The 24,626-nt window shown below is 44.3% G+C and overlaps 3 protein-coding genes and 1 pseudogene across 4 annotated transcripts; all 4 read right to left on the bottom strand.

Annotated features, from left to right (window-relative positions):
* Positions 1–172: 172 nt before the first annotated feature.
* Positions 173–4,623, bottom strand: LOC102715054 (sulfate transporter 3.1-like). 2 transcript variants are annotated; one of them, XM_006662302.3, is made up of 11 exons: positions 4,216–4,617; positions 3,739–4,118; positions 3,581–3,646; positions 2,215–2,328; positions 2,011–2,127; positions 1,778–1,904; positions 1,403–1,689; positions 1,112–1,302; positions 787–872; positions 594–670; positions 173–482 (listed from the first exon to the last, which is right to left on the bottom strand). In XM_006662302.3, the coding sequence occupies exons 1-11, from the start codon at positions 4,550–4,552 to the stop codon at positions 288–290; spliced, it is 1,977 nt and encodes a 658-aa protein (XP_006662365.2). In that variant the 5' UTR covers positions 4,553–4,617; the 3' UTR covers positions 173–287. The 2 variants fall into 2 exon arrangements, with proteins under 2 accessions (XP_006662365.2, XP_040384006.1); XM_040528072.1 differs by having other exon boundaries at positions 360–482; positions 572–670; positions 4,216–4,623.
* A 1,734-nt stretch (positions 4,624–6,357) lies between these two features.
* On the bottom strand, positions 6,358–7,445 carry LOC102714772 (serine/threonine-protein kinase STY13-like). Its single transcript, XM_006662301.2, has one exon. It carries the CDS (start codon positions 7,443–7,445, stop codon positions 6,426–6,428), a length of 1,020 nt encoding a protein of 339 aa, XP_006662364.1. The 3' UTR covers positions 6,358–6,425.
* A 4,243-nt stretch (positions 7,446–11,688) lies between these two features.
* LOC121055523 lies at positions 11,689–14,155 on the bottom strand (annotated as a pseudogene).
* A 7,229-nt stretch (positions 14,156–21,384) lies between these two features.
* LOC102714497 (probable purine permease 11) lies at positions 21,385–23,864 on the bottom strand. Its single transcript, XM_006662300.3, has 2 exons — positions 23,426–23,864; positions 21,385–22,659 (listed from the first exon to the last, which is right to left on the bottom strand). The coding sequence occupies exons 1-2, from the start codon at positions 23,481–23,483 to the stop codon at positions 21,581–21,583; spliced, it is 1,137 nt and encodes a 378-aa protein (XP_006662363.1). The 5' UTR covers positions 23,484–23,864; the 3' UTR covers positions 21,385–21,580.
* Between the last annotated feature and the right edge of the window lie 762 nt (positions 23,865–24,626).

Raw genomic sequence — 24,626 nt, 5'->3', positions numbered from 1 at the left:
TAGAATTAGTCTGCTGTGCGAAGTTTGAGGTATTGATTAGCGTTTGACCATCAATCAGGTGGTGTTTTTTTCGGTTTACCCTTTTTTCCCTTTCATTTTTTTCCGATGATCCATTTCAATAATCCGATGAATAATAATCTAAAAGCAACACGATAAAATGACATCACAGAAGTTAAGACCACATCCAGACTATTCCATTCATGAAACACTGAATATTCTATTTCAGAGTTTCAGAATTCAGACCACCATGTGTTTCAGGAGCTACTGCACAATCTATTTTCAGAGTTTCAGACCATATCTTCAGGATCTACTACTGCTACACACTCGACGACGTCCATCCCGATCCCTATCTTGCAGGTTCGCTGTGCGTAGTCACACGCCTCTCCCACTGTCAGGAAGATCCACTCGTCTCCGATGAGCCCGAGAACGTCCGATTTGTCCAGCTTCCTCATGATCTCACTCCCCGGGTTCGCCAACGCAATCTGCAGAGACAGTATCAGCAAGGCAACCAGATGGATTAAGGTAACATTGAGATGAGAGATTTTCAGCAAATTTTGGTGCTTGCTGCTACCATTAGCTTGCTTCCTCCTCACCTGAACACCACTCCTGTCCAGGTTCTTCTTGAGATCTTCCAGCATCTTCGTGCCGCTCGTGTCCATGCCAGCAACGGCTGCAGGAAAGAAAATGGTTGCCAAATGGATAAGTTGTTTTGTTCCAGAGTTTTTAGAGTTCAGACATGTGTACACTACACAGAAAGTTTCAGTGCAACCTGTACAATGAACTTACCACCCATGTCCAAGACGAGACACTTCAAGCTCTCCAGACCCTCGGCCTTGATCCGGTCCTCCTCGTAGCTGATCCATCGCATGATCCTGAGCACGATGAGCAGAAATGTCGCTGTCAGGCATAAAACCTCTCCACACTGAAATCGTGTTGTCGGATATTGTACAGTGCATTTGTATGTGTAGTATACGTATAACTTATAGAAGTCGGATTTAAACTTGTATGTTAGGTTTACGCACTGAATTGTGTTGTCAATTTTTTTTAATAACTATTTAGAGTGGATGTCCAACCGAGCGATGAAAACACTTTTCCCTCCCGTTTTACTCACCTCTCCCGCAGGTAGCTCGCGTTGGTGAAGTAGATCGGCGAGTCGATGCGAAGCACGAGCAATCCCGGCACGGCCTGCGCCGCCGTGTACTGGTCCATCCTTCTGAAGTTCGTCGAGCTGGGGATCTTCCCGAGGACCGTCGTCTTCGGCCTCGCGGCGAACAGTAGGATCCGGAGAATCGATATCCCAACCTGCAATCAAAACCACACACACACACAAAAATTCATAGATGATCATGTCGAGTCTTTGTTCAAGCTCAGGCTGGAGAGATCTTTAGGAGGAGGCACCCACCGCAATGGCGAGCCCGATCTGGATGCTGCCGAAGACGACGCCGAGGTAGGCGCCGACGCAGACGCAGAAGTCGATCTTGTCGACCCTCCAGAGGCGGGCGGCGGCACCGAAGTCGAGGACGCCGAGCATCGCCGAGATGATGATGGCCGAGAGCACCACCAGCGGCGTGTAGTGGAAGAGCGGCGTCAGGAACAGCAGCGTCAGCGCCACCGCCGCCGCCATCACGGCGTTCGACATCGCCGTCCTCGACCCGGCGTTGCTGTTCACCGCCGACCTCGAGAACGGGCCTGAGGGAACGTGCGTACCGCCATGAGATCAAGAAAATCGACCGGCGATCGATCGATCAGAGAAGAGAGGGTCGGTGTGTGTGGGTACCGGTGGTGAGGTAGCAGGAGGTGCAGGAGCCGACGATGTTCATGAGCCCGAAGGCGACCATCTCCTTGTTGCCGTCGACGTTGTAGTTCTTGAGCATGGCGAAGCTCCTCCCGACCGCGATTCCTTCCTGCATTTTCTTGTTAGTTAGTTCGTTCTTGAGACGACGACATGGCGGCCGCCATGCATCTTGCGATGAGAGAGATGGAGCGAGCTGCTGGGTTAATTAGGCTTACGGCGAGGCCGATGATGCCGGTGATGATCCCGGTCTTGAGCGCGACCGCCGTGTGCGGCGACGACAGGAGGAGATCCCTCGCCGACGGCGGGTTTATCCCCTTCTTCAGGGCGCCAATCTGTTCATATTCATTCGACGACGGGAGCGTGATGTTTCATGTTCATCCGATGAAAAAAAAAGCTATGATCTTTCTGCTCGTGCTCACCACTTGGATGCCATGGTTCTCGCCATGGACGAGGTACACCAGAAGGCTCCCGAAGATGACCGACATCAGCGGCGCCGCCGCCGACAGCAAGAACAACCTAGGCTTCCTCTTTCCCTAGAACATACATACGTGCGCACACCAACAGGTTAGAAAAGGATTCAGCTTTGATTTGGTCGATCAGAGCATCATCAATTACTCAGCTCAAGACGATGGGGGCGATTGTTACAATATTTAATATTTTTTGTAACGAAAAATAATTTATAAAAAAACTTTATGTATGTATAGAGATTTTAAAGTTGGAAAGTAAATTAACTTCAGTGAGAAAACCTTATATTGAACTTTAAATTGAAGATTAAAAATGTAAATTTTGAGTTATAAGCATAAGCAGAAATAAAAAGACAGGGTTGATATAAGATTGAACCAAATGGATAATCTAGACAGCGTGCAGTGCTCCCTCCATTTTAGGTTATAAGATATTTTATTTTTCCTCACAATTATATATATATATATATGTATATTAGTATATATACGAATTTAATAATAACTAAAACATTAATTGTATTGTTTTTTTCAGTGTACTAGACATGGCGTGATCGATTCCTTTTGTCCAGTTGCGATACACGGCTCCAAAAATCTCATCCCAATATTCCTTCGATCCATTCGCCACCGAACTGTCCGGTAGCAATGACGAACTGCAGCTAGCTAGATAGCAGTACCACACTAACCTAGCTAGCTAGTACTAGGACAAGGTTTCAGGACCAGTACTCTCTGTCCTGACCATCTATGTACTTTACTAGACTTTTAAGAGAGACTAGAGTAGTTCAAATGTTCAGTCCTGCAAACTTCTAGTAACTTCTGAGCTAACCAGGCATAGAAATGTAATTTTCACTCCGTCTAAAATGCAAGTCCTTTTTTTAAGTCTTTGGCGCAAAACTTTAGTAATTGGTTTACTTGTGGTTAGAGATGGCAATAGGGAATCTGTCGATGACCCGGTAACTGCAATGGGACACATTTTTTTTCACGGTTGTTCATTGTCCTTTTATGTATGTGTGGGATTCTTCTGTGGTTGCAATTTTCCAATTGCGATTTATATGATTTTATCACCGTCCAAAATGGTCTGGCAAGCATATTTTGGTTGTTAGAATGTTCAAAAGGTATACTGCATGTATCCAGCTTGTAGCTAGTACGTAGCTAGATTTATATCATCGCTCCAAGACGTACCAGACATTGACCAAAATAGAACTTGACCTCTTTTATTTTACTTTATTCCATGTCTATTATTATTATTATTATTATTATTTGCCTAAAATTGTTCTTACAAAAAAATGTAGTATTAATTAGCTGAGACGAAAAGAGGGGCACTTACGATGAAGCGAACGAGGAGCAGGAAGAAGAGGATGGCGCCGCCGAGCACGACGCTCTGCCACCGCCACTGCCGCCGGCGACCAACAAGACAGACGTACGGCCAAGTTAGATAGGATAGGAGCACATACACGCCGGAGAGAGAGACGGAGTGTTTCTGACCAGGTGCGACTGCGTGACGACGGAGCGGACGACGGCGACGACATCGGTGGAGGTGGTGAAGTGGCGGAGGCCGAGCATGCCCTTCAGCTGCTGCAGGCACACCACGGTGGCCGCGCCGCCCATGAACCCGACGATGGCGGCGTGCGACAGGAGGTCGACGACGAAGCCGAGGCGGAGCACGCCGAGCCCCGCCTGGAGCGCGCCGGCGAAGAACGTCGCGGTGAACGCCAGCGCCGCGTACAGCTCCGGCTTCTCCCCCGGCGGCGCCTCCTCCCCCAGCATCGCCGCGAACAGCAGCGACCCCACCGCCGTCGTCCCCACCGCCAGCTCCCTCGAGCTCCCCATCGCCGCGTACACCAGCGCCGGCACGAAGCTCGAGTCTTCACACACACACACACAAACAAACACCATCACATCAACAATGGCGGCGACCAAGAAGGAGGAGGAGGAGGAGGCTAAACGGCGGCGGCGACTCACATAGCCCCATGATGGGAGGGAGGTCGGCGAGCTTGGCGTAGCTGATGCCCTGCGGCACGGCGAGGCTGGCGACGGTGACGCCGGCGACGACGTCGGCCCAGAGCTCGCCCAGCGTGTACGACGGCAGCCACTCCAGGAACGGGAACACGTACCGGAGCGCGGCGAGCGCCCGCCGCCCGCCGCCCTGGTCCCGCGCCACCGCGCGGAACGGGTCGTCGGGGAAGAACACCTCCATCAGGTTCGCCCCGACCGTCCGGAGCAGCGGCTTCGCCGGCGGCACCGGCACCCTCCTCGCCGCCGTCGCCGCCGCGTCGGCCACCTGCTGCTGCCCCACCATGGTCGAACACCTTCCGAGCTAGCTAGCTTACGTGCCACACGAACCTGAGAAGTGTACACACCATAAAAAAAAAACGTTACACCATCGCAATTTATAGAGCGTGTGGATGGCACGCTTGTCGATTTGATCGCTTTATCAAGAGTATTTGGGAAATTATTTAATTAGTTGTGTGAGATTAATTAATTTCCGGATTAGGCGTAATTAATCTCTGTTGAGATGCATTGTGGTAAATTGGTCGGTGCTTCTTCTTTCGTAGTTTTCGGGGCGATTTAATAAAGTAATTTATTTATTTATGTAGTGGAGCGATAGAACTGGATATGTATAATCCGTTTATAGAAAATGGTGCAGATGGAAAGCTTTTAGGGTAATTGAGGAAACGGTTGTGCATTGGTCTCATTTCAATTGCACAAATTTTATCTAATCCACCGCAAATATAAACTACATTAGAGGAAAATCAGTTTGCAAAGCACACCACAAATCGTCAGGTCCAACATTATTACAGGAATCCAGCTAAAAGCTTGCAGGACGGATCGAACTAATTAACTTATCTCATCTCAAACTCAAAGCTTCAACCAAAACCAATTAATTAATTAAAGTACTTGTCGACAACAATTAATGCTGCATTATGCATGCATGAGATCGTCGTCGTACGTACGTACCTGCAGTGTGATCGCCGGCCGGCGGCTCGCCGGAGGGAGGGCGCCGGCGATCGATGGATCGACCTCGGTCGCTGGCGCAGTGCGTAGACGATGATGTTAATTACTGCGTCTGATTCGTTAATTACTTGTTAGTAGAAGGAGGTATATATCATCATATATATATAGCTCTCCTACCTGTCCGATTGATACGTACACTGCACATAGTAGCTATGGTTCCTACTCGTACTTGTGTGCGTACATAAAGATCGAGACGGAATAAGATCAAGAATCCGAGATCGATCGAATTAATTAAGCTACATCGATCCGACTCGGACTGCCCTGTTGGTTGATCCAGGCAAAATCAATTTCCGTTGATTAGGCGTAATAACCTCTGTCGCAGTTGTTTTGGTTAATTGGTTGGTGCTTAATTAGTACTCCCTCCGTTTCATAACGTAGGATGTTTTGACTTTTTTGCTTTTAATGTTTAACCATTTGTCTTATTCAGAAAATTATAAAAATATCATTTATTTTGTTTGTGACTTACTTTATTATAAAAGAACTTAAGCATGATTTGTCAATTTTTTATATTTGTACTAAATTTTTTAATAAGACGAATGGTCGAACGTTGCAACCAAAAAATTCAAACATCTTACATTATGAAATAGAGGTAGTATATTCTTTCTGCGGGTGATGTTAATTAATTAATTAATTATGTAGTGGAGTGATGAAATGGATATAAGTATATAGTCCGTTTATAGGAACTCTCTGAGGTATTTGCATCAGATTAATGGTGGGGATGGAAAGCTTTTAGGTGTACGTCTGGATAAGGGTACGTATTTGAGGAAATTGCTGTACATTGGGTCTCATTTAAACTGCACAAAATTTGCAAGGATTCAAAAGGGTTTAGCTTTTGTGGAATCACATATCTGCCAAACCCTAATCGACCTGTACCTAGACGTAGCTCGAATAATTTCGTTAGCAAAAGACTTGCCTCTATTTTCGAAACACACTAAGCTCTAATTACTATATACATATGCATATTTATATTTCCATTTTTTGTTGCAACACGTAGAAGTTAGAGTATTCACACATGTTCTACTAATACAATAGCCAACATGATAACGATGATGGTGGTGACAAACTCATCACCACAACTACTGTCTTTTATAGTCGTATAGACGTAAATAGAACGACGAATTGAATTAAACATAAGTTACAACAAAAATCATGTCAATCTAGGAGCCACGACGCCTGATAGAGAAGCAGAAGCAATAGGAAGGCTTCCTCACTGGCACCATGCCACGACCTTTCCTAGTATCCAGCTTTTCTAGCATATCCACTATGTCCTGCATCTCCGGTCGTGACGTCGGCTCGGCGTCCCAACACCGCCTCATGATGCATGCCATGTCCTGTGGACAACACTTTGGGATCTTCGGTCGCATTTGCTTGTGAAGGACCGCCGATGTGATCTCGGCAGAACCAACATCCTTGTAGGGCATCTCGCAACAGTAGATTTCCCACAAACAGATACCGAAGCTATACACGTCACACTTCTTGTTGTAGGGTTTACCGTCTAGCACCTCCGGCGCCATGTAGCGCAGCTTGTCAGTCTGCCCCGTCATATCCTTTAGGTCGGACTCGATGCAGGCCACACCAAAGTCGGTGATCTTGAGGTTGAGCTCGTCGTTGAGGAGCATATTATCTGTCTTGACGTTGCGGTGCTCGATCTTCCTCGAGTGCAGGTAGCTCAGCCCTCTCGCCATTGCTAGCGCGAAGTTGACGACCTTCTTATACGGTAATTTGCACTCGATATTCTTGATCAAATACTCCTTCAGTGTTCCACCGGTGAGGGGCTCGACCAGGACAAAGGAAGTCGTGCCCGGCGGCGGGGAGACGCCAACGAATGCGCCGACGAGTTTGGCGATGCTCGGATGGTCCATCTCGCGCCAGGCGGCGGCGACGTCCCGCAGCGACTCTCCTAGGCGGACGATCTGCTCCGGCATCACGTGCCCCCACTCGAGCAGCTTCACGACGACGTCGCAGCCGTCGTACTTGCCGTGGAACATCATGGCGTGTGGCTCTTGCTTGATGAAGTCATCGATCTGCAGCATCGAGAGATCGATCTGCCATGGCGCCGTCGGCACCTCACCGCTGGCATTGGAGCTGCTGCTGCTGCCCACCATCGTCTCATCGAGCTGTATGTCCGTGCTAGAGAGGTCGAGCAAATCGCCGCGCACATACCCCTCCTCCTCCATGATCGCCGGCGGCTGGCCGGGAAGGAGGGCGCCGGCGAGAGTCGATCGGGTGCCGGCGCAGTACGTAGGTAGACGATGATCCCAATTACCGCCTTTGATTCGTGATCACTTGTTCGTAGAAGGATGTATCATATATATAGCTCACCTGCCTTCCTTTTTCTTGTCACTATCGAGTCCGGCCTACTGTCCGACTCCGATCTGATACACAGATTAGTTCCTATTCGTACTTAATTCCGTGTGTATATCAAGAATCCGAGATCGATCGACTTAAGCTACATCCGACTCGGACTGCCTTGTTCATTGATCTAGCTAAATCGCATGACTCCAGTATAGAACCTAGTGCTAGAGGACTGGTCCGTTTCGTATTATAAATCATTTGACATTTTCTTAGTCAAACTTAGCAATATTATAGGAAAATTTTAGCAATATTTAAAATATTAAATTAGTTTCATTAAATGTAATATATATTTATAATATGTTTGTCTTGGTTGAAAGTACTAATATATTTTTCTTTTATAAATTTAGTCAAACGTGTGACGGCGGCGGCGGCGGTGGCTAGGGTTTAGGGATGGGTAGCGAACGTGTGACGGTGTCTAGGGTTCGGGATGTACAAATGAGGTGAGGAGACGGCTGGAGAGAGGGGAGTCAGATCGACCGTCTGATCCGGTATGGATCGATTTAGACCGTTGGATACGTCACATGATAATAATGACGAGTAAATCATTCATGTTTGTGCACTATAGTGTAGATATGTTGAATCAAGAAGTTTATAATTAAGAATAGTACATTACGCTTAACATTGTAAATAAATTTAATAAGATAGGTGGTTTTTGATGCAAAACATCTCTATCTCTTGGATAGATAGAGAGGGGGCACACTAAGGGAGCGTTTGGTGGAGGTCAAGGTGAGATGGAACATGGTGATTCATATTTTTGGATATAGTGATTCAGTTTTATGTTTGGTTAGATGAATAAGATGATCTAATTTTTTGTTTGGTTGGATGGACGAGAATGGATGAGATTGACATATTAAATTATTACTACTACTAATAATAATAATAATAAAAATAATCATTATAGATCTTATCGTAATTAATATAAATTATCAATAAAATATATCTATTATCATTACTCAACACTAATTTAAACTTGGTAATTACTAATTAATGATAAAACAAGCTAATTATCACTAAACAATCACTAATGATCACGGTTAGTGAGGGTGGATGAGCTCATCCGGCCAATTTGGCTGGATACATCTATCTAGCATCTTCGTAAAATATTCGCTATCTAGGTTACCATAACAAGTTTCGCCCATAAACCAAACTCATCAAAAACCTGGACGGCTATCTCACATCAACTAAACACACCCTAAACTACATTATTAATTTTAATTGTGTAAATTAAAGTAATTTTTATAAAAGTGGAGATACGTCACCACCGGATTAGGAATCGCGCGGAGCCAGTTGGTTGACTGCTGTATCCATCGTCCACGTACTCCATACGGGCTTGACCCTAAAGTGGTCAGCTATGATTCGATCTTCTCTTCTTATATACTCCTTTCGTCACTAAATATTTAACGCTGTTAATTTTTTAATACATATTTGACCATTTATTTTATTTAAAAAAATTACATAATTACTAATTATTTTTATATCATTTTATTTATTGTTAAGTATACTTTTATGTTTATACATAGTTTTACATATTAAAAAAATTGAATAAAACAAATGGTCAGGTGTATATATAAAACCAATGACATTAAATATTTAGGGATGGTGACAGTATATGTCACCACTAGATATATTGACTTAAAATTAAGCTACCCTGTAGCCGCGAAACCGAGGGATGGGAAGAGATTTAATTGGCTTTCACGTCGCCGTCGTCTTCAAAGTTTGTTCGGGTCTGCCGGCGGCGAGGACGACCACCGTCGATCGGTTGCAATTGCACGCGTGACTTCAAATCGAATATGGCCGCATATATACTGGCCATGCTTGACATGGAGCAGACCGTACGTACCGATAGAGTAGCTAGCTAAGCCTAAGCTTGGCTGTGTCCATTGCGTAGCAACAGATTCGTTTGCATGCGTAGCCTAACTTTGTTTGTTGGGCACCATGCCAAGAGGCGTCCAGTCCACGCGCGTAAAGCATCTCTGCGTGTGCAACGGGTGGCCAGATTCCGACTGGCCTTCTCTGCATTACCGTCGGTGTAGTAGTACACACGTCAACGTACGTGTCCGTCCGAAACCGCGTGTCTATGGCGGTTGCTGGTGAGCACGTGTAAAGGATCGGAGCTTATACTATAGCCAAAAAAATCATTCTGTAATAGCACTTTTGCAGAGACAAATTGAAGAACGTCGTGTCTATGGTGAGTGCGTGACACCGAAGAACGTCGTGGCGGCAGGGTAAGTGGAGGAGGAGACACGGGCAACAATGACGCTATCTCTCTTTGGATCTGAAAGGTGGGTCCATAGGCAAAAATATCCACAAGCATGAAAAATTGTATAAATGAAATTAGCAAAATAGAGAGTAGATAAAAAATAGAGAAAGTGGTACCAAATAGGTTAATTAACTGTCCTAGTGATATATTATAGAGTACATGTGGATTGGGTGGTAAAAATGTTCAGGCAAATGATTTGATTCTAGATTCTCTAAATTACCACAAGGCACTTATAAGACATTTTTTAAATTGTCTCAACATTGTCATAAAGGCATTTGAAAGATGCCTCTACAATATTTGAAAATTGTATATACATCTCATGTTACTGTTTTTAGTGGATCGTGTCCGAGAAATGAATATGAGACAGGTATCCTCGACGTCATCACCAGAATCGGATGTTGGCGCTCTCGAGGAAGGCTGTAGCGAGGAATCGTGCAATGATGACTCTCTTTCCTAAATCCTACAATGCATCGCGTGGAGGCGAGGCATGGGATGAATGACGGACGATGTATTGGGTAGGCCTATAGAGACGGTGCGAGGGTAGCGCCGAATTCTAGCGTTCCTTTACGAAGGTGGATGTGGGGATTTGGTTCCAGTTGCTGCAAGATTCGGCAAAAAATAGGCAGGATCCCACTGTAGTTGTGACGATCCTACTATAGGATGTCATTGATGCTTGGAGGAGGACGGACTGTCTGAAGTGGTCAGTGCATCGCCTGTCGTCGATAGTAGCGAGCATAGTGTGGCAGCGGGCTTTTCCGTCATGATGGGTGAAGGCAGCCTGCCAGCCTCAAATATGCTTCTACCGACCCGATCGATCATTGTCACTGTAGCCGTAAAATCAAGTTGTTACTCGAGAACTGACGTTGGTAATGTTTGTATTCGTCACGCACCTTCATGGAGGCAATGTTGTGACGCCCACTCTCATTCGTACAATACGGTGAACTCTCGGTTTAAAAACTTGTTTTGAATGTATAAAATAATACTGTAAACATTCGAGATGTCATGGTCTTCATTGGTTAGATATATGAAAATAGAGGTAACAAGATATAGTCGAAGTACTAACCTAAACCTACCTTCGGCATTTCTTTATGCTTTGTTTCGATGACAGTCGATGATGTTGACAGGATCAGAATTTGATCGACAAAGAATCACTCACTAATTTTCAAGATTTCCGCTTTTGTGGTTTGAGAAAGACAAAACTACACACAACTTAAAAGCCTTTGGGAGAAACAACGGTGATGCTTCTTCGTTGTTTTTTAATGAAGCCATTATTTTGTAATTCACAATTATTCTTCCTATAAACTTTGAAATAATTATTTGTATCTTCTATAAACTGGAGGCTTTAAAAGAACATGATTGAATTCTATTATCTATATTACTAAAATACATAATCATCCATCTTTCCCATCTCCTCACTTGCATGTAGCTCTGCCCTTGAACCCCCCCCCCCCCCCCCCCCAAAAAAAAAAAAGCCCAATCGCCTCACCTCCACGAGAACAGAATAAATAAATAAACAAAGCATTGCTCTTACCTAAGATCCCAGGATATGGTCCATTGGACCCATTCTTAATAAACTCATAAAATAGTAATACTCCAACCATATTTTTTATAGAACAGCGTTGACTTTTATATCTACATTTGTTCGCTTGTTTTATTTAAATTTTTTTATTCAAATATATAGGTCATACTTAAATTTATATAGTAATAAATCAAATTATAATAAAATAATTAATAATTATATAATTTTTTGAATAAGATGAATGATCAAATATAAATATAAAAGTTTATATAAAACATGGAGGGATTAGTATAGTAGAAAGCACGAAGTTTACAAAAATAGATCGTAGAAGCGTGGCGGGCTTGCATTGGAGCTAGGAACACTCCAAGCCCAATCCGACCCGTTCAAGTCCAAAGAGAAACTGCTGCAGTTTGATCACAAACTACGGAGCGTTCGTGCTAGTTCATCTTACTGAAGAAGAAGAAATCCCATGCATTGGATGGATTCTACTGTACATTCAGAGCTGCATTGATTCCTCTTCAAAATGGAGAAAAAGAAAAAAAAAGAACTGTATTGATTGTCCCTTGTTCCAATCAATTGTACATGATACGGGATATCGATTGATGGGTTAAATTCTGCACGGCCTCGTTGATTGATCTTGATTGGCCCTGATCCATTGATCCGTGAAACATTTGATCGATTGGTGGGGTGGAAAGAACGCCATGAATGGCTGAAAAAAGCTCGAAATTGTACGGCGTTGATGGCGAGCTCGCCGCCGATCAGTACTGGCTCCTGTGCAGGTCGAACCCGACGAGCGAGCGGCAGTAGCCGACGGTGGTGGCGGCGGTGAGGACGGAGCTCGTCGTCGACCCGCACTCGCTGTCCTTGAGCGACGCGCTCGACCTGTCCAGCTTCACCGGCCATGGGTAGTGGTAGTGGGAGTGGTAGTGCCCGTGCGCCGCCGCCGCGGCTGGCACGCCGACGTGCGACGACGAGCGCTGCATCTTGACGCTCCTCGGCACGCGGCGGCGGCTGCGCTGCCGCTCGAGGTGCGCCAGCGCCGGCTCCGGCGGCTCGGTGCGCTGCCTCGGCGCGCTCTGGGACCGTGCCTTGGCGCGGGACGACTGGGTGTTGGCCATGTAGTTGGGGAAGAACTCGCCGCCGCCCCCGCCGCCGCTGGCGGCGGCGGCCGGGACGTACGGGCTGCTCCGAGCCGTCGCCGGCTCGAACGGGCCCGCCTCCGCCGCGACGAACTCGTCGAAGTGGCCGCCGCCGCTGTACGCGTCGCGCGGCGGGCTCGCCGCCAGCTCGGCGAACGCGGCCGCGGCCGACCACGACGGCGCCTGGGACGGGGACGGGGAGCACTGCCCGTAGCAGCGGTACTCCTCCATCCGCCGCTCCCTCGACTCGCTCGCCGCCACCGAGCAGCTGCTCCGCCCGCGCCGCGGCGGCTCCCCGACGTCCACCTCCACGATCTTCGCGTGCTCCTCGCCGGACCTGTCCATCTCCTGCAACCAACCAACCAACCACCCAATCATCCATCGCCGTCACTGTCACGCACAAGAAAGCTTCCACGGCGTCGCGCCCTGCGCGTGGCGAGGCGAGGCGGCTTACGTAGGAACGGCGGTGTCGGGGGTGGCGCGGCGACGGCCGGCGGTGCGCGTGGCCGTCGTCGTCGTCGTCTTCCTCGAGCATGCGCATGCGCTGCGCGCGGAGGCGGGCCTGGGCGAGGAGGAGCGCCTGCATGCGGCGGAGCGTGGCGGTGGCCTGCTTCCTCACCAGGTTGCCTCGGATGAGAGCTTGCAGCTTCACGAGCCCTCGCAGCGCGCACAGCGCCTTCCTCGCCTGCAATATTCACCGAAATTTGCTCAAATTTCGACCAAATTTTGCTCCTTTTTTGAGGTTTTGAGGTGGTCACGTCGAGGGGGCCGGCTCACTCACCAGGTAGCCTCTGTACGTGGCCTGGATCCTGACGGCGGCGGCCACCTCGACGGCGCGCGCCGCCGCCGACGACACGCCGTCGTGCTCCGCCGCCAGGCGCAGCACCGCGGACGCGGTCACCACGGCCGCCGCCATGGCGCGCTTGCTCTGCTCGTCGTCGTCGAGCTCGACGACGTCGCGCGCGCGCTCCGACAGCGAGGCGAGCCCGGACACGCTCGGCTCCGGGGTCGCCGGGGACGTCGCCGCCGCGGCGGACGACCGACGGAAGCTCCACCGCTTCTTCTCCCTGGGGCTCGCCACCACCGGCGTCGCGCCGCCGTGCTTCTCCCTCCTCTTCCCACCATCCTTCTTCCCCGCCAAGAAGCTCCTCAGCCACCTCCCCGCCTTCCCCATCGCCAAGAAACCCGACGAGCTCCACCTCCACCTCCACCACACACGGCAGCAGGAGCGAGCAGAGAGAGCTGCCTATATACTGCCGGCTCCGGAGAAGACGACCGGCCAATCACCAATCACCAATCACCAACCACCAACTACCACAGTACAAAACATTGCAGTCAACACGAGGTCGATCGAAGAGGTGATCAATGGCGAGGGATCGATCGAGCGGGGATCGGCCATGTGGGCGAGGAAGCAACGTGGAGGTACGAGCTAGCTAAGCTGGCTGTCAGAATCTTTCCGCCATTAAACAACAGCAGGACGGGGGAAGGTGGCTGGCGCTGCAACAAGTGCGTGTACTGTGTTTGCGCACTGTGCGTGTGCTCAAGCTCAAGCTCAGCTCCATGCTTTCTCCCAATCATGGCCATGCTAGCTCCCATGGAAGACGATGGATTGGCTGGCCGGCCCTGTCAAAATGCGTGTGAGCTGCTGCTGTATACGTCTCTGCAGCTGTAGCAGTGTGATGTGGTGCAGTGCAGGGGAGCAGCAATTGTCTGAATTAATTTTCATTCACCGCACGCCTGAAAGTACTCCAACCGTTCTAATCGTTCTGAAGTATAATGCTTTTTGGGATTTATATCGCGTTCTACAATATAAAGATTTTTACAATAAAGATTTTGGAATGGATGGAGTGTATGGTATGTCTTTCTAGTTATAAATACTTATGTTTACGATAGGATTTAGTCGAATGTTTAATCATCAGTAGTTTCTACAATGTTTAGTTTAGAAAGAAAAGAAAAGGATGGTATACCACAGTAGCATAAACTTTGTAGATTTTAGTACGTTCTAATACAAAATTGATGGTGAAAACTTTAAAATTGTGACTAAATACTGTTCTAGATATCAAATATTTATGACCAGCGGTAGTATCTGACATCGATTTTTGTGATACATGGTTGTTTTGGTCTTTCTTTAACGCATATTCGACAAACAAAGATTACAAACAAAATTGTAAACGTCACAAAATTCGCAGGAACGAAATAAGTTTGACTCAAAACTGTAAACGCCACAAAATCCCCGAGAACAAAATAAATTTGCCACATACTTTGCACCACATTTGTGTTGTCAGAAACCGAGGGCATGTGGCTGTGTCTACCTGAGTGATAACAATAACACGATGCCTTGTCCTCCCTACAATTTCACATGCAGGAGCTGCTAATTGTTTTCGCAAGTGAATCGCTGTGGATATCTGCATGTTATTTTTTTGTATGGATGCATGACCTGTAATCAGAGGGGTTGAGAACTTGAGATTAATCACTGGTTGGCATCCACATGGTTGGTCTCCTGTTCTTCCGTGGTGTGTCGGGTCATCAGAGACAAATATCACTTGTGCAGGTACTTATGATAGATCCAGTTACTGATCCCAGGAGAGAACAGTAACAGGCAAAATCATGTTTGGTCAGATATTACTAGTGGTTAGATATGATACTAACTGCTAGCTACTACCTGTTTGCTGTTGAAGACATCTCAGGATGATTAATTATCATTCCCACAAGTGGTGATCACTGGTGTGGTAATTGAACTGCTCCAGTTGTAACTACAAAAACCATTAGGCCATCCATGGTGTACACTACTCCTACGAGTGGTCAGTGTCACGTAGACTCGGACAACATGTATAGAAATGAGCTATTTTTTCCAATCTCTGATTTTTTTTTTAATTTCAATGCGCACATATTTTGTAATTTACGCTGAAGTCTATTATTTTACACTTAGCATCCTAAAATCTTGAAACAAATACAAGACCTTGTTCCTTTCAATTTAGGATTATTATAATCTAGCTTATTATTAGTAAACGGAAAGAAACATGTAGACTATTTTTATAGCTTACTATAATTTGGATGATGGATTATTATAATTCAATAAGCTAGCTCACCAAGAGGAGCTTTTTCTTTTTTGAATTATTAGATAGCAAAAGACACACTACCCTTGATTACTTCTAATTAATTACCTGATCTGCCACTGCTCATCCAAAAATAGTTGAGAGCATTCTAGACTTTAGTCATGCAAACTCAATAATTCAGGTTTCCAATAATCTAGAGAAAGAAACAACTCACAACTTATTCTCCTTCAGCTTATAATAATCTAACTCAATAAATTGGATTATAATAATCCTAAGCCGAAAGAATTAGGGCCTAAATCCCTCCTCACCCCCTTTCTCCTCTGTCTGCTCAATCTGCCTCTACCTCCCTCCATCCCCCCTCTCTCTCTCCGCCAATGTCGTCAAGCCACTGCACCATCTCGGTTGACGAGCTCACTAATAGTAAGTGTAGGCAAACTGTCTGGTCACTATCGACATTATCGTTGTTGCCACTCCTCTTTTCTCCAGTGAGATCGAAGTCGTCTTTCCCTCTAGGCAATGGTGGGTGCCACGCTGCCAAATCCAGATGGACCGGATTTGCTAACGATGACTCGAGATCGAGCTTCTCTGTTCAAGTGGCTCCAACTGATTGTTGTATGCAGAAAGAGCTTTTTTCTCATCTTTCAAAAGGTACCACTATTTTCTATGTAAAATTTTGTGCTTTCTGGTACCTAAGATACCAAATTTTATATAGAAAAGTGATACCTCCTCAAAAATGGTAAAATTGCTCATGCAGAAATGGTGACAAATATGCTTGAACTCCCCTCCTCTTTGGCCTTTTCGAACACCGCCACCTCCACTGCTCTGGGTCTCCCCGCTATGTATTACTTCTCCTTGTTCTAGATTGAGACCACGGTAGATGTGCATGGACAGAGACTATACATGAGGATACTTATCTCTCTCGATGTAACTACGTGACCTGTGGCCTTGGCCTGACGAGGTTCGTGTGCCCAATGCAAGGCACGAGTAGCCTCACAAGGGCATAGGGTTGGGTCGGTGTGGAACGACAACAATAACAGCACCCGGTGGGACCGCTCGATGCATTCTTGTATTATTTTTTAAGCAAATTGAGGCTAAGAGTGAGGAAAAGAAGAAAGAAGAAGTTCACGCAAAACGATATATCTTATTAGTGAATGTTAAATTAAGCATTAGATATTTTTCCAAACTTGAAATTTTGATTTATATGATTTTTAAAACAACTATTAGATAGATTTTTTTTAATAATATATATCGCTTTATAGTTTGGAAAACGTGATAACAAGAAAACCACCGGAAGCCTAGTGGTCGGTGTCTGAATCACCTCATGGAAGAGTGCGGTTGACAGAGATCACAATGGAGCTTTCAGATATCCTAGCAACAACTTCAGATATCCTACCTGTCCGTCCTTGCACTGTATGTGCTCCAGCCTCCAGGCGAAAGAGCTTGCAGAATTCAGAGATGAAAAGAAAAGCCACACAACAAGTTTAATTTCTCGCTGTCGTCGCCGATCAAAGTACCCATACATCGATCCATGCCTGAATGCCAGGTGCATGCATGACCGGTGTCATTGGAGAGATATTTTTAGCTTCTATTAATTAATCTCCTAGCTCATGGAAATAAGATAAGATATATACGTATTTCATCTCTTCTATTATATTTAGGGTTTTTAGTGCTTGAGGTACTTTTTTTTTTAAGATGATAAAAAAGCTCTTATATTTATATTTATATTTGTAGCGGCTCCTCCGGATGTTTTTGTCTATCGCTTCCGATAGTCTCGATGGATTTCATTCATTCGTTCGTCCTGTCCGTCTTTTTTAAAACACGACACATAGTCTTATTATTGTCACTAGCTAACACATTGTTGGGTACGTAGTACATACCTCAAGTGTCACTAACACATATATAGCCTTATCGTTGTCTCAAGCTTCAGTTGGCGAGGTAACAGTCAACCTGAAGATATGATCAAGATGCTCATAAAGATATACTCCCTCCTTCCTTAAATATTTGACTCCGTTAACTTTTTTATATATGTTTGACTATTCATCTTATTTAAAAAAATTACATAATTATTAATTATTTTTATATCATTTTATTTATTGTTAAATATATTTTTATACATAAAAGTAGCTTTACATATTGACAAAAAATTTTGAATAAGACGAATAGTCAAACATTCATAAAAAATCAATGACGTCAAACATTTAGCGACGAAGCTAGTATATACGAAGGGCCTTGCAGCACGGGGTCACTAATACACGAACGGGATTCAGCATAGTGGTTAGAGATTGGCAGCAAACCATATCCATGCGAGGCATCATGTTTTTCTACTCACAAATACCTAGAGGAGGTGGCATTGTTTCTAAAAGAGGAAGTAGTAATATTATTACGGTAGATCATAGTATCATTATTCAAGATTCACATTCTGCCCCGGCCATGGATTCTACGCAGTCATCTATCCTTGCCAAGCATGCTCGTATGTAGCGGACCTCATCTAAAGTTTGGCCTAGGTAGCAATCTAAGGCCATGGATTGTAACTAAGGCCGTGTTCGGAAGGAGGGCATAAGTTAACTTATGCTCTGACACAAAAACGTAGTAATAAATTAGTATATGATTAATTAACTATTAATTATTAAAAAAATTAAAATATATTCATATGATTTTTTAAAACAACTTTCTTACAAAATTTTTTTTGCAAAAAATATACCGTTTAGCAGTTTGTAAAGCGTGCGCGCGAAAAACGAGGAGAGCTATAGTTAACTAAGCGGCGGTGCCAAACGCGGCCTAAGCCAACTAGGAGAAGTGTTCGAGAATAAAGTTCAGCTTGTCTACCCACTAGGTTTGGGTGCTGATTATCCAAGCTATTTCCTAGGCCGTGTTCGGCCACATGGGTAAGTTAACTTAACACTCTCGTTTTTCACGCGCATGTTTCCCAAACTACTAAACGGTGTATTTTTTACAAAAATTTTCTATAGAAAAATTGTTTAAGAAAGCATATTAATCTATTTTATATTTTTTTAATAATTAATAATTAATTAATCATGTACTTATCCATCCCTTACCCTAAACACGGCCCTAGCATGGCCGGAAAGAAATGGATTCAGGGGTCATGGCAGAGGATGCATCCTAACTAAAATCTAGGTAACTAACGGTTGATTCAGGGGTGAACCTACCATGGATTAGGAGTTTGGCTTTATAGAGTTTCAGTGACGAGCTATGTTGAAGGTGGAAAATGTGGTATTCAGGGCTATTATAATGCCCTAAGTGTCTTAGCATCAACCAGAGGATGTGTGGCAGTGTTCCCTCCAAAAAGCCCCCAGTGAGCAGAGCGGCTGGCAGAAAAACAATGACATCACCCCTATGTTTCCGTTTATAATTATTTTATAAACTAACGTTTGAATTTCAATATTAAATTTAGAGTTAATTTTGGATTTTTTTCACCAAAGTTTTTCCAGCATTGACTTTTAGATCGCTAAAAATACGTACATAAAAAATTATTTATAAATTATTATTTTTTTGCAAATATGTCATTTGACTTTTCCATGAAACACCGAAACAATCACCCCATATATGAGCCCATAGTACAAATATGTTAGCAAACTTAGGTGAAGTCAATATGAACAAAAGATAATAATAAGTGTGGGTCATGATTGAATCTGTTTAGGAGCAAAAATCTGGTTTTACCAAGCTCAAAGGGCACCTTACCATCCTGAAAAAAAAATAGAAAATTTTATATTCAAGTTTGTCACAAAGTTCTCTTTGTTATGTGAAAGAATTGGAATGTTTACGTTAATGGATTGTTGTACATAAATTAAACTAGACAAGCTGCTCAGATCTGGAATGGATGGTCTCATGCACATGCCAGACTTTTAAGCTTTTAAGTAATGATGCAAAACTCCTAAGGAAATTTTTCTCCTTATTCAATAGTGGAGGTGTGTATACCTCCTTTGAGATGAAAGAAAAGATCTTACTGTCGAAACACTGGAAGAGTGGAAGCTTGTGCATGTGGGTTTGGTTGTGTTCTTCCATAACTAAAGATAAAAGATTATCTAATTTTTTATAACTATTTAATGATATATACGATGGAATGAAAAATCTATTTTAGAAATGGGATAGGATAAACTTGCTCGTATAAACGTTTTGGTAAAAATACACCATTTAACAGTATAGGAGGCATGCCGAAAAAAAGCTAAATATAATTGGGTAAGAAAAGGTCATTATGAATATAAAATAGAAAATTTTATATTCAAGTTCGTCACAAAGTTCTCTTTGTTCTGGGAACGAAATTGCATGTTTACCTTAATGGATTGTTGGGCATAAACTAAACTAAACAGGCTGCTCAGATCTGGAATGGATGGTCTCATGCACATGCCAGAATTTTATGTTTTAAAGTAATGATGCAAAACTCCTAAGAAAAGTTTTCTACCAACTTAGGCCGCATTCGCCGCCACCCTAAGTTAACTTATCTTCTTGTTTTCCGCGCGCATGCTTCTTGAATTGGTAAACGGTGTATTTTTTGTAAAAAAGAATTTCTATAAAAAGTTGTTTTAAAAAAGTCATATTAATCTGTTTTATATATTTTTTAATAATTAATTAATCACCTACTAACCTATTAGCACGTTTTGCGCGCCCCCTCGAAGGAACGCGGCCTTAGACTTAGGTGGTGTTTAGATAGCAAATTTTTTTAGAGAATAGGTCACATCGAACGTTTGATCGGATGTCGGAAGAAATTTTCAGACACGAATGAAAAAACGAATTTCACAGCTTGGCTGGAAACCGTGGGACGAATTTTTGAGCCTAATTAAGCCATCATTAGCATATGTTGGTTACTTTAGTACTTATGACTAATCATGGACTAATTAGGTTCAAAAGATTCGTCTCAAGATTTTTTTCATAACTGTGCAATTAGTTTTTTGATTCATCTATATTTAATGTTTCATTTAAATGTCTAAAAATTTGATGTGATGTTTTTTTGAAAAATTTTTGTACCTAAATAAGGCCTTAGAAATAGAAAAGGTCATTATGAGTATGACAGAGCACGTGTTGCTGTAAGACTCTAGTCTTGTATGACGCAATAATCAATCAACGATGGCAGGCGGGCGCGCATGGGCGGCCGGGCTAGCCGCATGCATGCATATAACTTGCTATAAATACGGCTGTGCAGGAGAATCAGCAACGCAAATCAAAAGGAGCAGCTAGCTTAATTAGCAAGCAGTAGCCTCAATATTACAATTAGTTTACAATGGCATCCTGGGCAAGATCTGGCCGTGTCGTCGCGATCAGGCTGCTGATGATCATGGTCGCCGTCGCCGCCGTGATGATCATCAACACCCCCGTCGTGCCCCTGCTCTTATCTCATCTCAGGGCTTAATTTATACTTTGGTCTCAAACTAGCTACCAAAAATTTTGACAGCACTTCCATATTTGAGATTATAGAATTTGAGCTAGTACGAGCAAAACTTAAAATTGAAAATTCAAATTTTAGGCTACAAGTATAAACCCCAGCCAAAAGACGGGGTGTCAGACTTACAACTTTGTATTGTGAATTTCACCTCCCAGAAGTCATGCATTGTTATAACCGTGATAACCATCCAATCTGTCTTAAGCTAGATTGTCAATGATAAAGATGTTTGACACGCATATAGACCTCAAGACAGTACTGAAACTGAAAGCATATATCTGCCTACAGACTAAAACTGAACCAACCTAGTTGTGGCACAATATCAACTTATCAAGCGTGCCAACAACCTCAACCACAGTATCAACTTGACTGCTCTTCACATGACAAGGAAATTTGGGAATGTTATAATTTTTTTTATTCTCTTGCATGACACATCCTTACATCGGAGTAGTCAAGGCAATATACTTACCAAATGGTGCAAAAATGAAATTTCTTTGATGAACTTGCTAATAATTACAGTACCTTGCTCAGAGCCAACAACTTAAATTGGTAAGAGTGGCACGCTGGAGCTGGACAACATTGTGATGATTAGGAAGTTTCGTCTACACTGACTGAACTCTTTCTATCTTTCTTGTCATCAACAAATAATTGGTAGCCGTATGAAATAAACCCCCAAATGGCCATCAGCATAGCTATAATCTTGATCCCATCCATCTTGTCGCGAAAGAAAATCACGGCAAAAACAGGAATGATGGGCAGAGCTAGGGTGCTTATCACATTTGAAAACAGTGATGACACCACAAAGATCAACCCGACCACTCCAACTGATGCTACCTGCCAAGATATAGCAGTCCACACCAGTGTCATTACATATGACAGCTTCCCAGACTGGAATGCATGCATCTCTCCTTGTAAAGTCATCCATTCACCACTTGCAAATAACCCAACAAGAGAAGCCAGCGTTGCCACAAGAGCTGTATATATCTGCATGTTCAAAACGACTGAGAAGGTCTCTCTCTTAATAACCTTCTCAAATGTGACTTGCATCAGGGAGAGAATGAGGGAGTATGTAGCTGATGCCCCTAGTGTCAACATGAAACCCAAAATGTACTTCCCGTGTGAGATACTGGTAGTTCCCTGAGTATCTTCATCAACTCCAAGGAGTGAAGCTGAGAAGGTTAGGAGGACTACAGAATTGAAAATCAGAGGAGTGAACTTTTGAGCATTGAGGAAATATGAGAAGACAGCATTGAAGGCAAGCTGACTAGCACAAATGAGCGAATACGTTGAGACCGGCAGATATAGCAGGCCATAGGAATACATCAAGTCGTCTGCAGCAATGATGAGGCCCAGGGCAACATATATCAAAGTAATTTTGGTGATAGAAGTTTTAGGGGCAGGATTTGTAGTGGTTGTTTGTGTAGAAGAACGAAAAAGATATAGGGCAATGAACAAAACCGGAAAGCCAGCAGTTTGGACGAACGTGGACATCCACTTGCTATTGCCACCTTGATTGTAATAGAACCTCCCAAGAAGTGTAGATGCTGTCTGACCGGCAATGAGAAAGAACATGTTAACTCCCACCATCACCCACCATTGCCAACTCTTGACAGGAGAGTTCTGTGTAGGTACTTCATGAGTTGAGGAAGTTGCAGCTTTGGATGAACCTGCAAGTTACAGTCGGCAGAGCAGTATCAACAGGTTAGCCCAACCCAAACATCGCATGTTAAGCATACGCACGGGCAACTGAAACTTTCTTTTCCTATTGAAATTAAGCACCCACAGTTACCACAAACGACCTCTTTATCATTTTTGTAACAACGGGACATAAACCAAATGCTCTAAATTTATTATAAGAAAGTTGGGCAACACAGGACTATATGGCTCCATCCTTACAGTTCAGTGTTGTCAATTGGCGAAACACTATCATATGAAAGCGAGTTTCTTCAAAACTTTCGGGGAACACTACCATAAAACAAACCAAAAAATAATTAAAAACTGAATCAAGATTATATCATTGTTGAATGCCATGCGTGCTGACACTGTAGCTGGTGCTATCATCAACCACTCCTCCAGCTACTAATGGATACAAACGACAGGAGTTTGCCAACTAAACGCGCATGCCCACTCTTTTACTGGATGGACGCCACATTTTGCTCCTTCGAACAATTCCCAGATAGGATGAAAAAGGAAAGATGGTCTGTAAACAAGAACCACGTCTCGCAGGCAATTCGTCGAACACCTCGAGGGCTCTGCCAGTGCCTCCCTTCCACACACACGCCCCCACCCCACAACGAACGGCGGGAGAAAAGCTCGACGTAACGAAACGAAACGAGAGGCTGATTCCGTTCCGCCGGCGCACGCCGCTCAGCTCCCTCGACGAAGGAGGATTCGACGCAGAGGAAGGGGGGGCAAGGAAAGGGGTTGACCGACCTGCGATCTGTATCTGGACCTCTTCTTCCCGGCCGTCGCCGCCGCCGCCGCTGGCCATGCCGGCGCTGCTGCTCCGCGCGCGCGATCCGAGCCCCGGTATGGATGGATGGATGGATGGATGACACGATGGGCGGGGAGGAAAGGAGAGGAGAGGCGGAGACGATGAGAAGACGGCGCCGCCGCACGGGGAGGAATAATTGGAGTGGGGAATAATAGTAAAAGGGAGTGGAGAAGAAAGGGAAAAAAAAAAAGGAGGGCCAAAGGCGCGGCCTTTGACCGGACAGCGTGTGCTCACGGCGGCGGCGGCCCGAACTCCGGCGAGGTTGCGGCGCCGTGCAGACGCAGCCAGCCGCCGCCGGCGCGAGGCCAAGAACGGCCACGGCAAGAGGAGCACGGAGAACAACGCACCAAGAAACGGCGGCGGCGGCGGCGGCTCGTTCTCTCGATGTTTGTGTGTGCAGGGGCAAAACCGTCAACTCAGATGGGATGGAAAAGAAAATAACCACATGAAAAGAAAGGAATATTATGACACAAATAAGAGTGAAGGGCGTGAAATTAAACAATTTACACCCAGCCAGGGAAAAACCATCGGCAAATTGGGAAAAAAAACTAATTTACGAATAAAATTATATATATATATATAATCAAAAAATAAAATTATCTGTAGTGATTTAAAAGCTAATATAAAAAAACTTTGAAAAAAAACCCTCAAAACCAACTTCAAATTTAAAATTAAAAATTTAAATTGTGGCTTATACGTAGAAGCGAAAAGATTGAGGTGAAATTGTGAAGAGGCATAAGAATATTAAATTAAGTTATGGGTCCATGAGTTGTATGAAATAGGTGCCTTATGGATCATTTCGGAGTGTTGGAAGAACAATCTTTAGCGAGACTAAAATGCTTATTCTCGTATATACCACTTTCAGACCAACTTTTATCTTTCTTAGTTTTTTATGAGAGATTAAGGGGCTTAATGCTTTGAGCGGTGAAAATGGGATCGCTTATTTAAGATTGGGAAATCAATAAGTCTCCGAACCTTGAAAAAATATTTCGTCACTTGCTTTATTTACTTGTTAAGTTTAGGAAATTATTTGCACTAATATCAGCATATATGCGCAAACCTCAATATAGACTAGTTTTTGGTGCAGTTAGTTCAAACGGTTTGATTTAGGCTTTTGAATTGGTTAGACATATTTTTCCT

Source organism: Oryza brachyantha, chromosome 10 (genome assembly GCF_000231095.2).
Source record: "Oryza brachyantha chromosome 10, ObraRS2, whole genome shotgun sequence".
Lineage (NCBI taxonomy): Eukaryota > Viridiplantae > Streptophyta > Magnoliopsida > Poales > Poaceae > Oryza > Oryza brachyantha.
The sequence above is the reverse complement of the archived record's forward strand: the minus strand, read 5'-3'. Positions and strand labels throughout refer to the sequence as shown.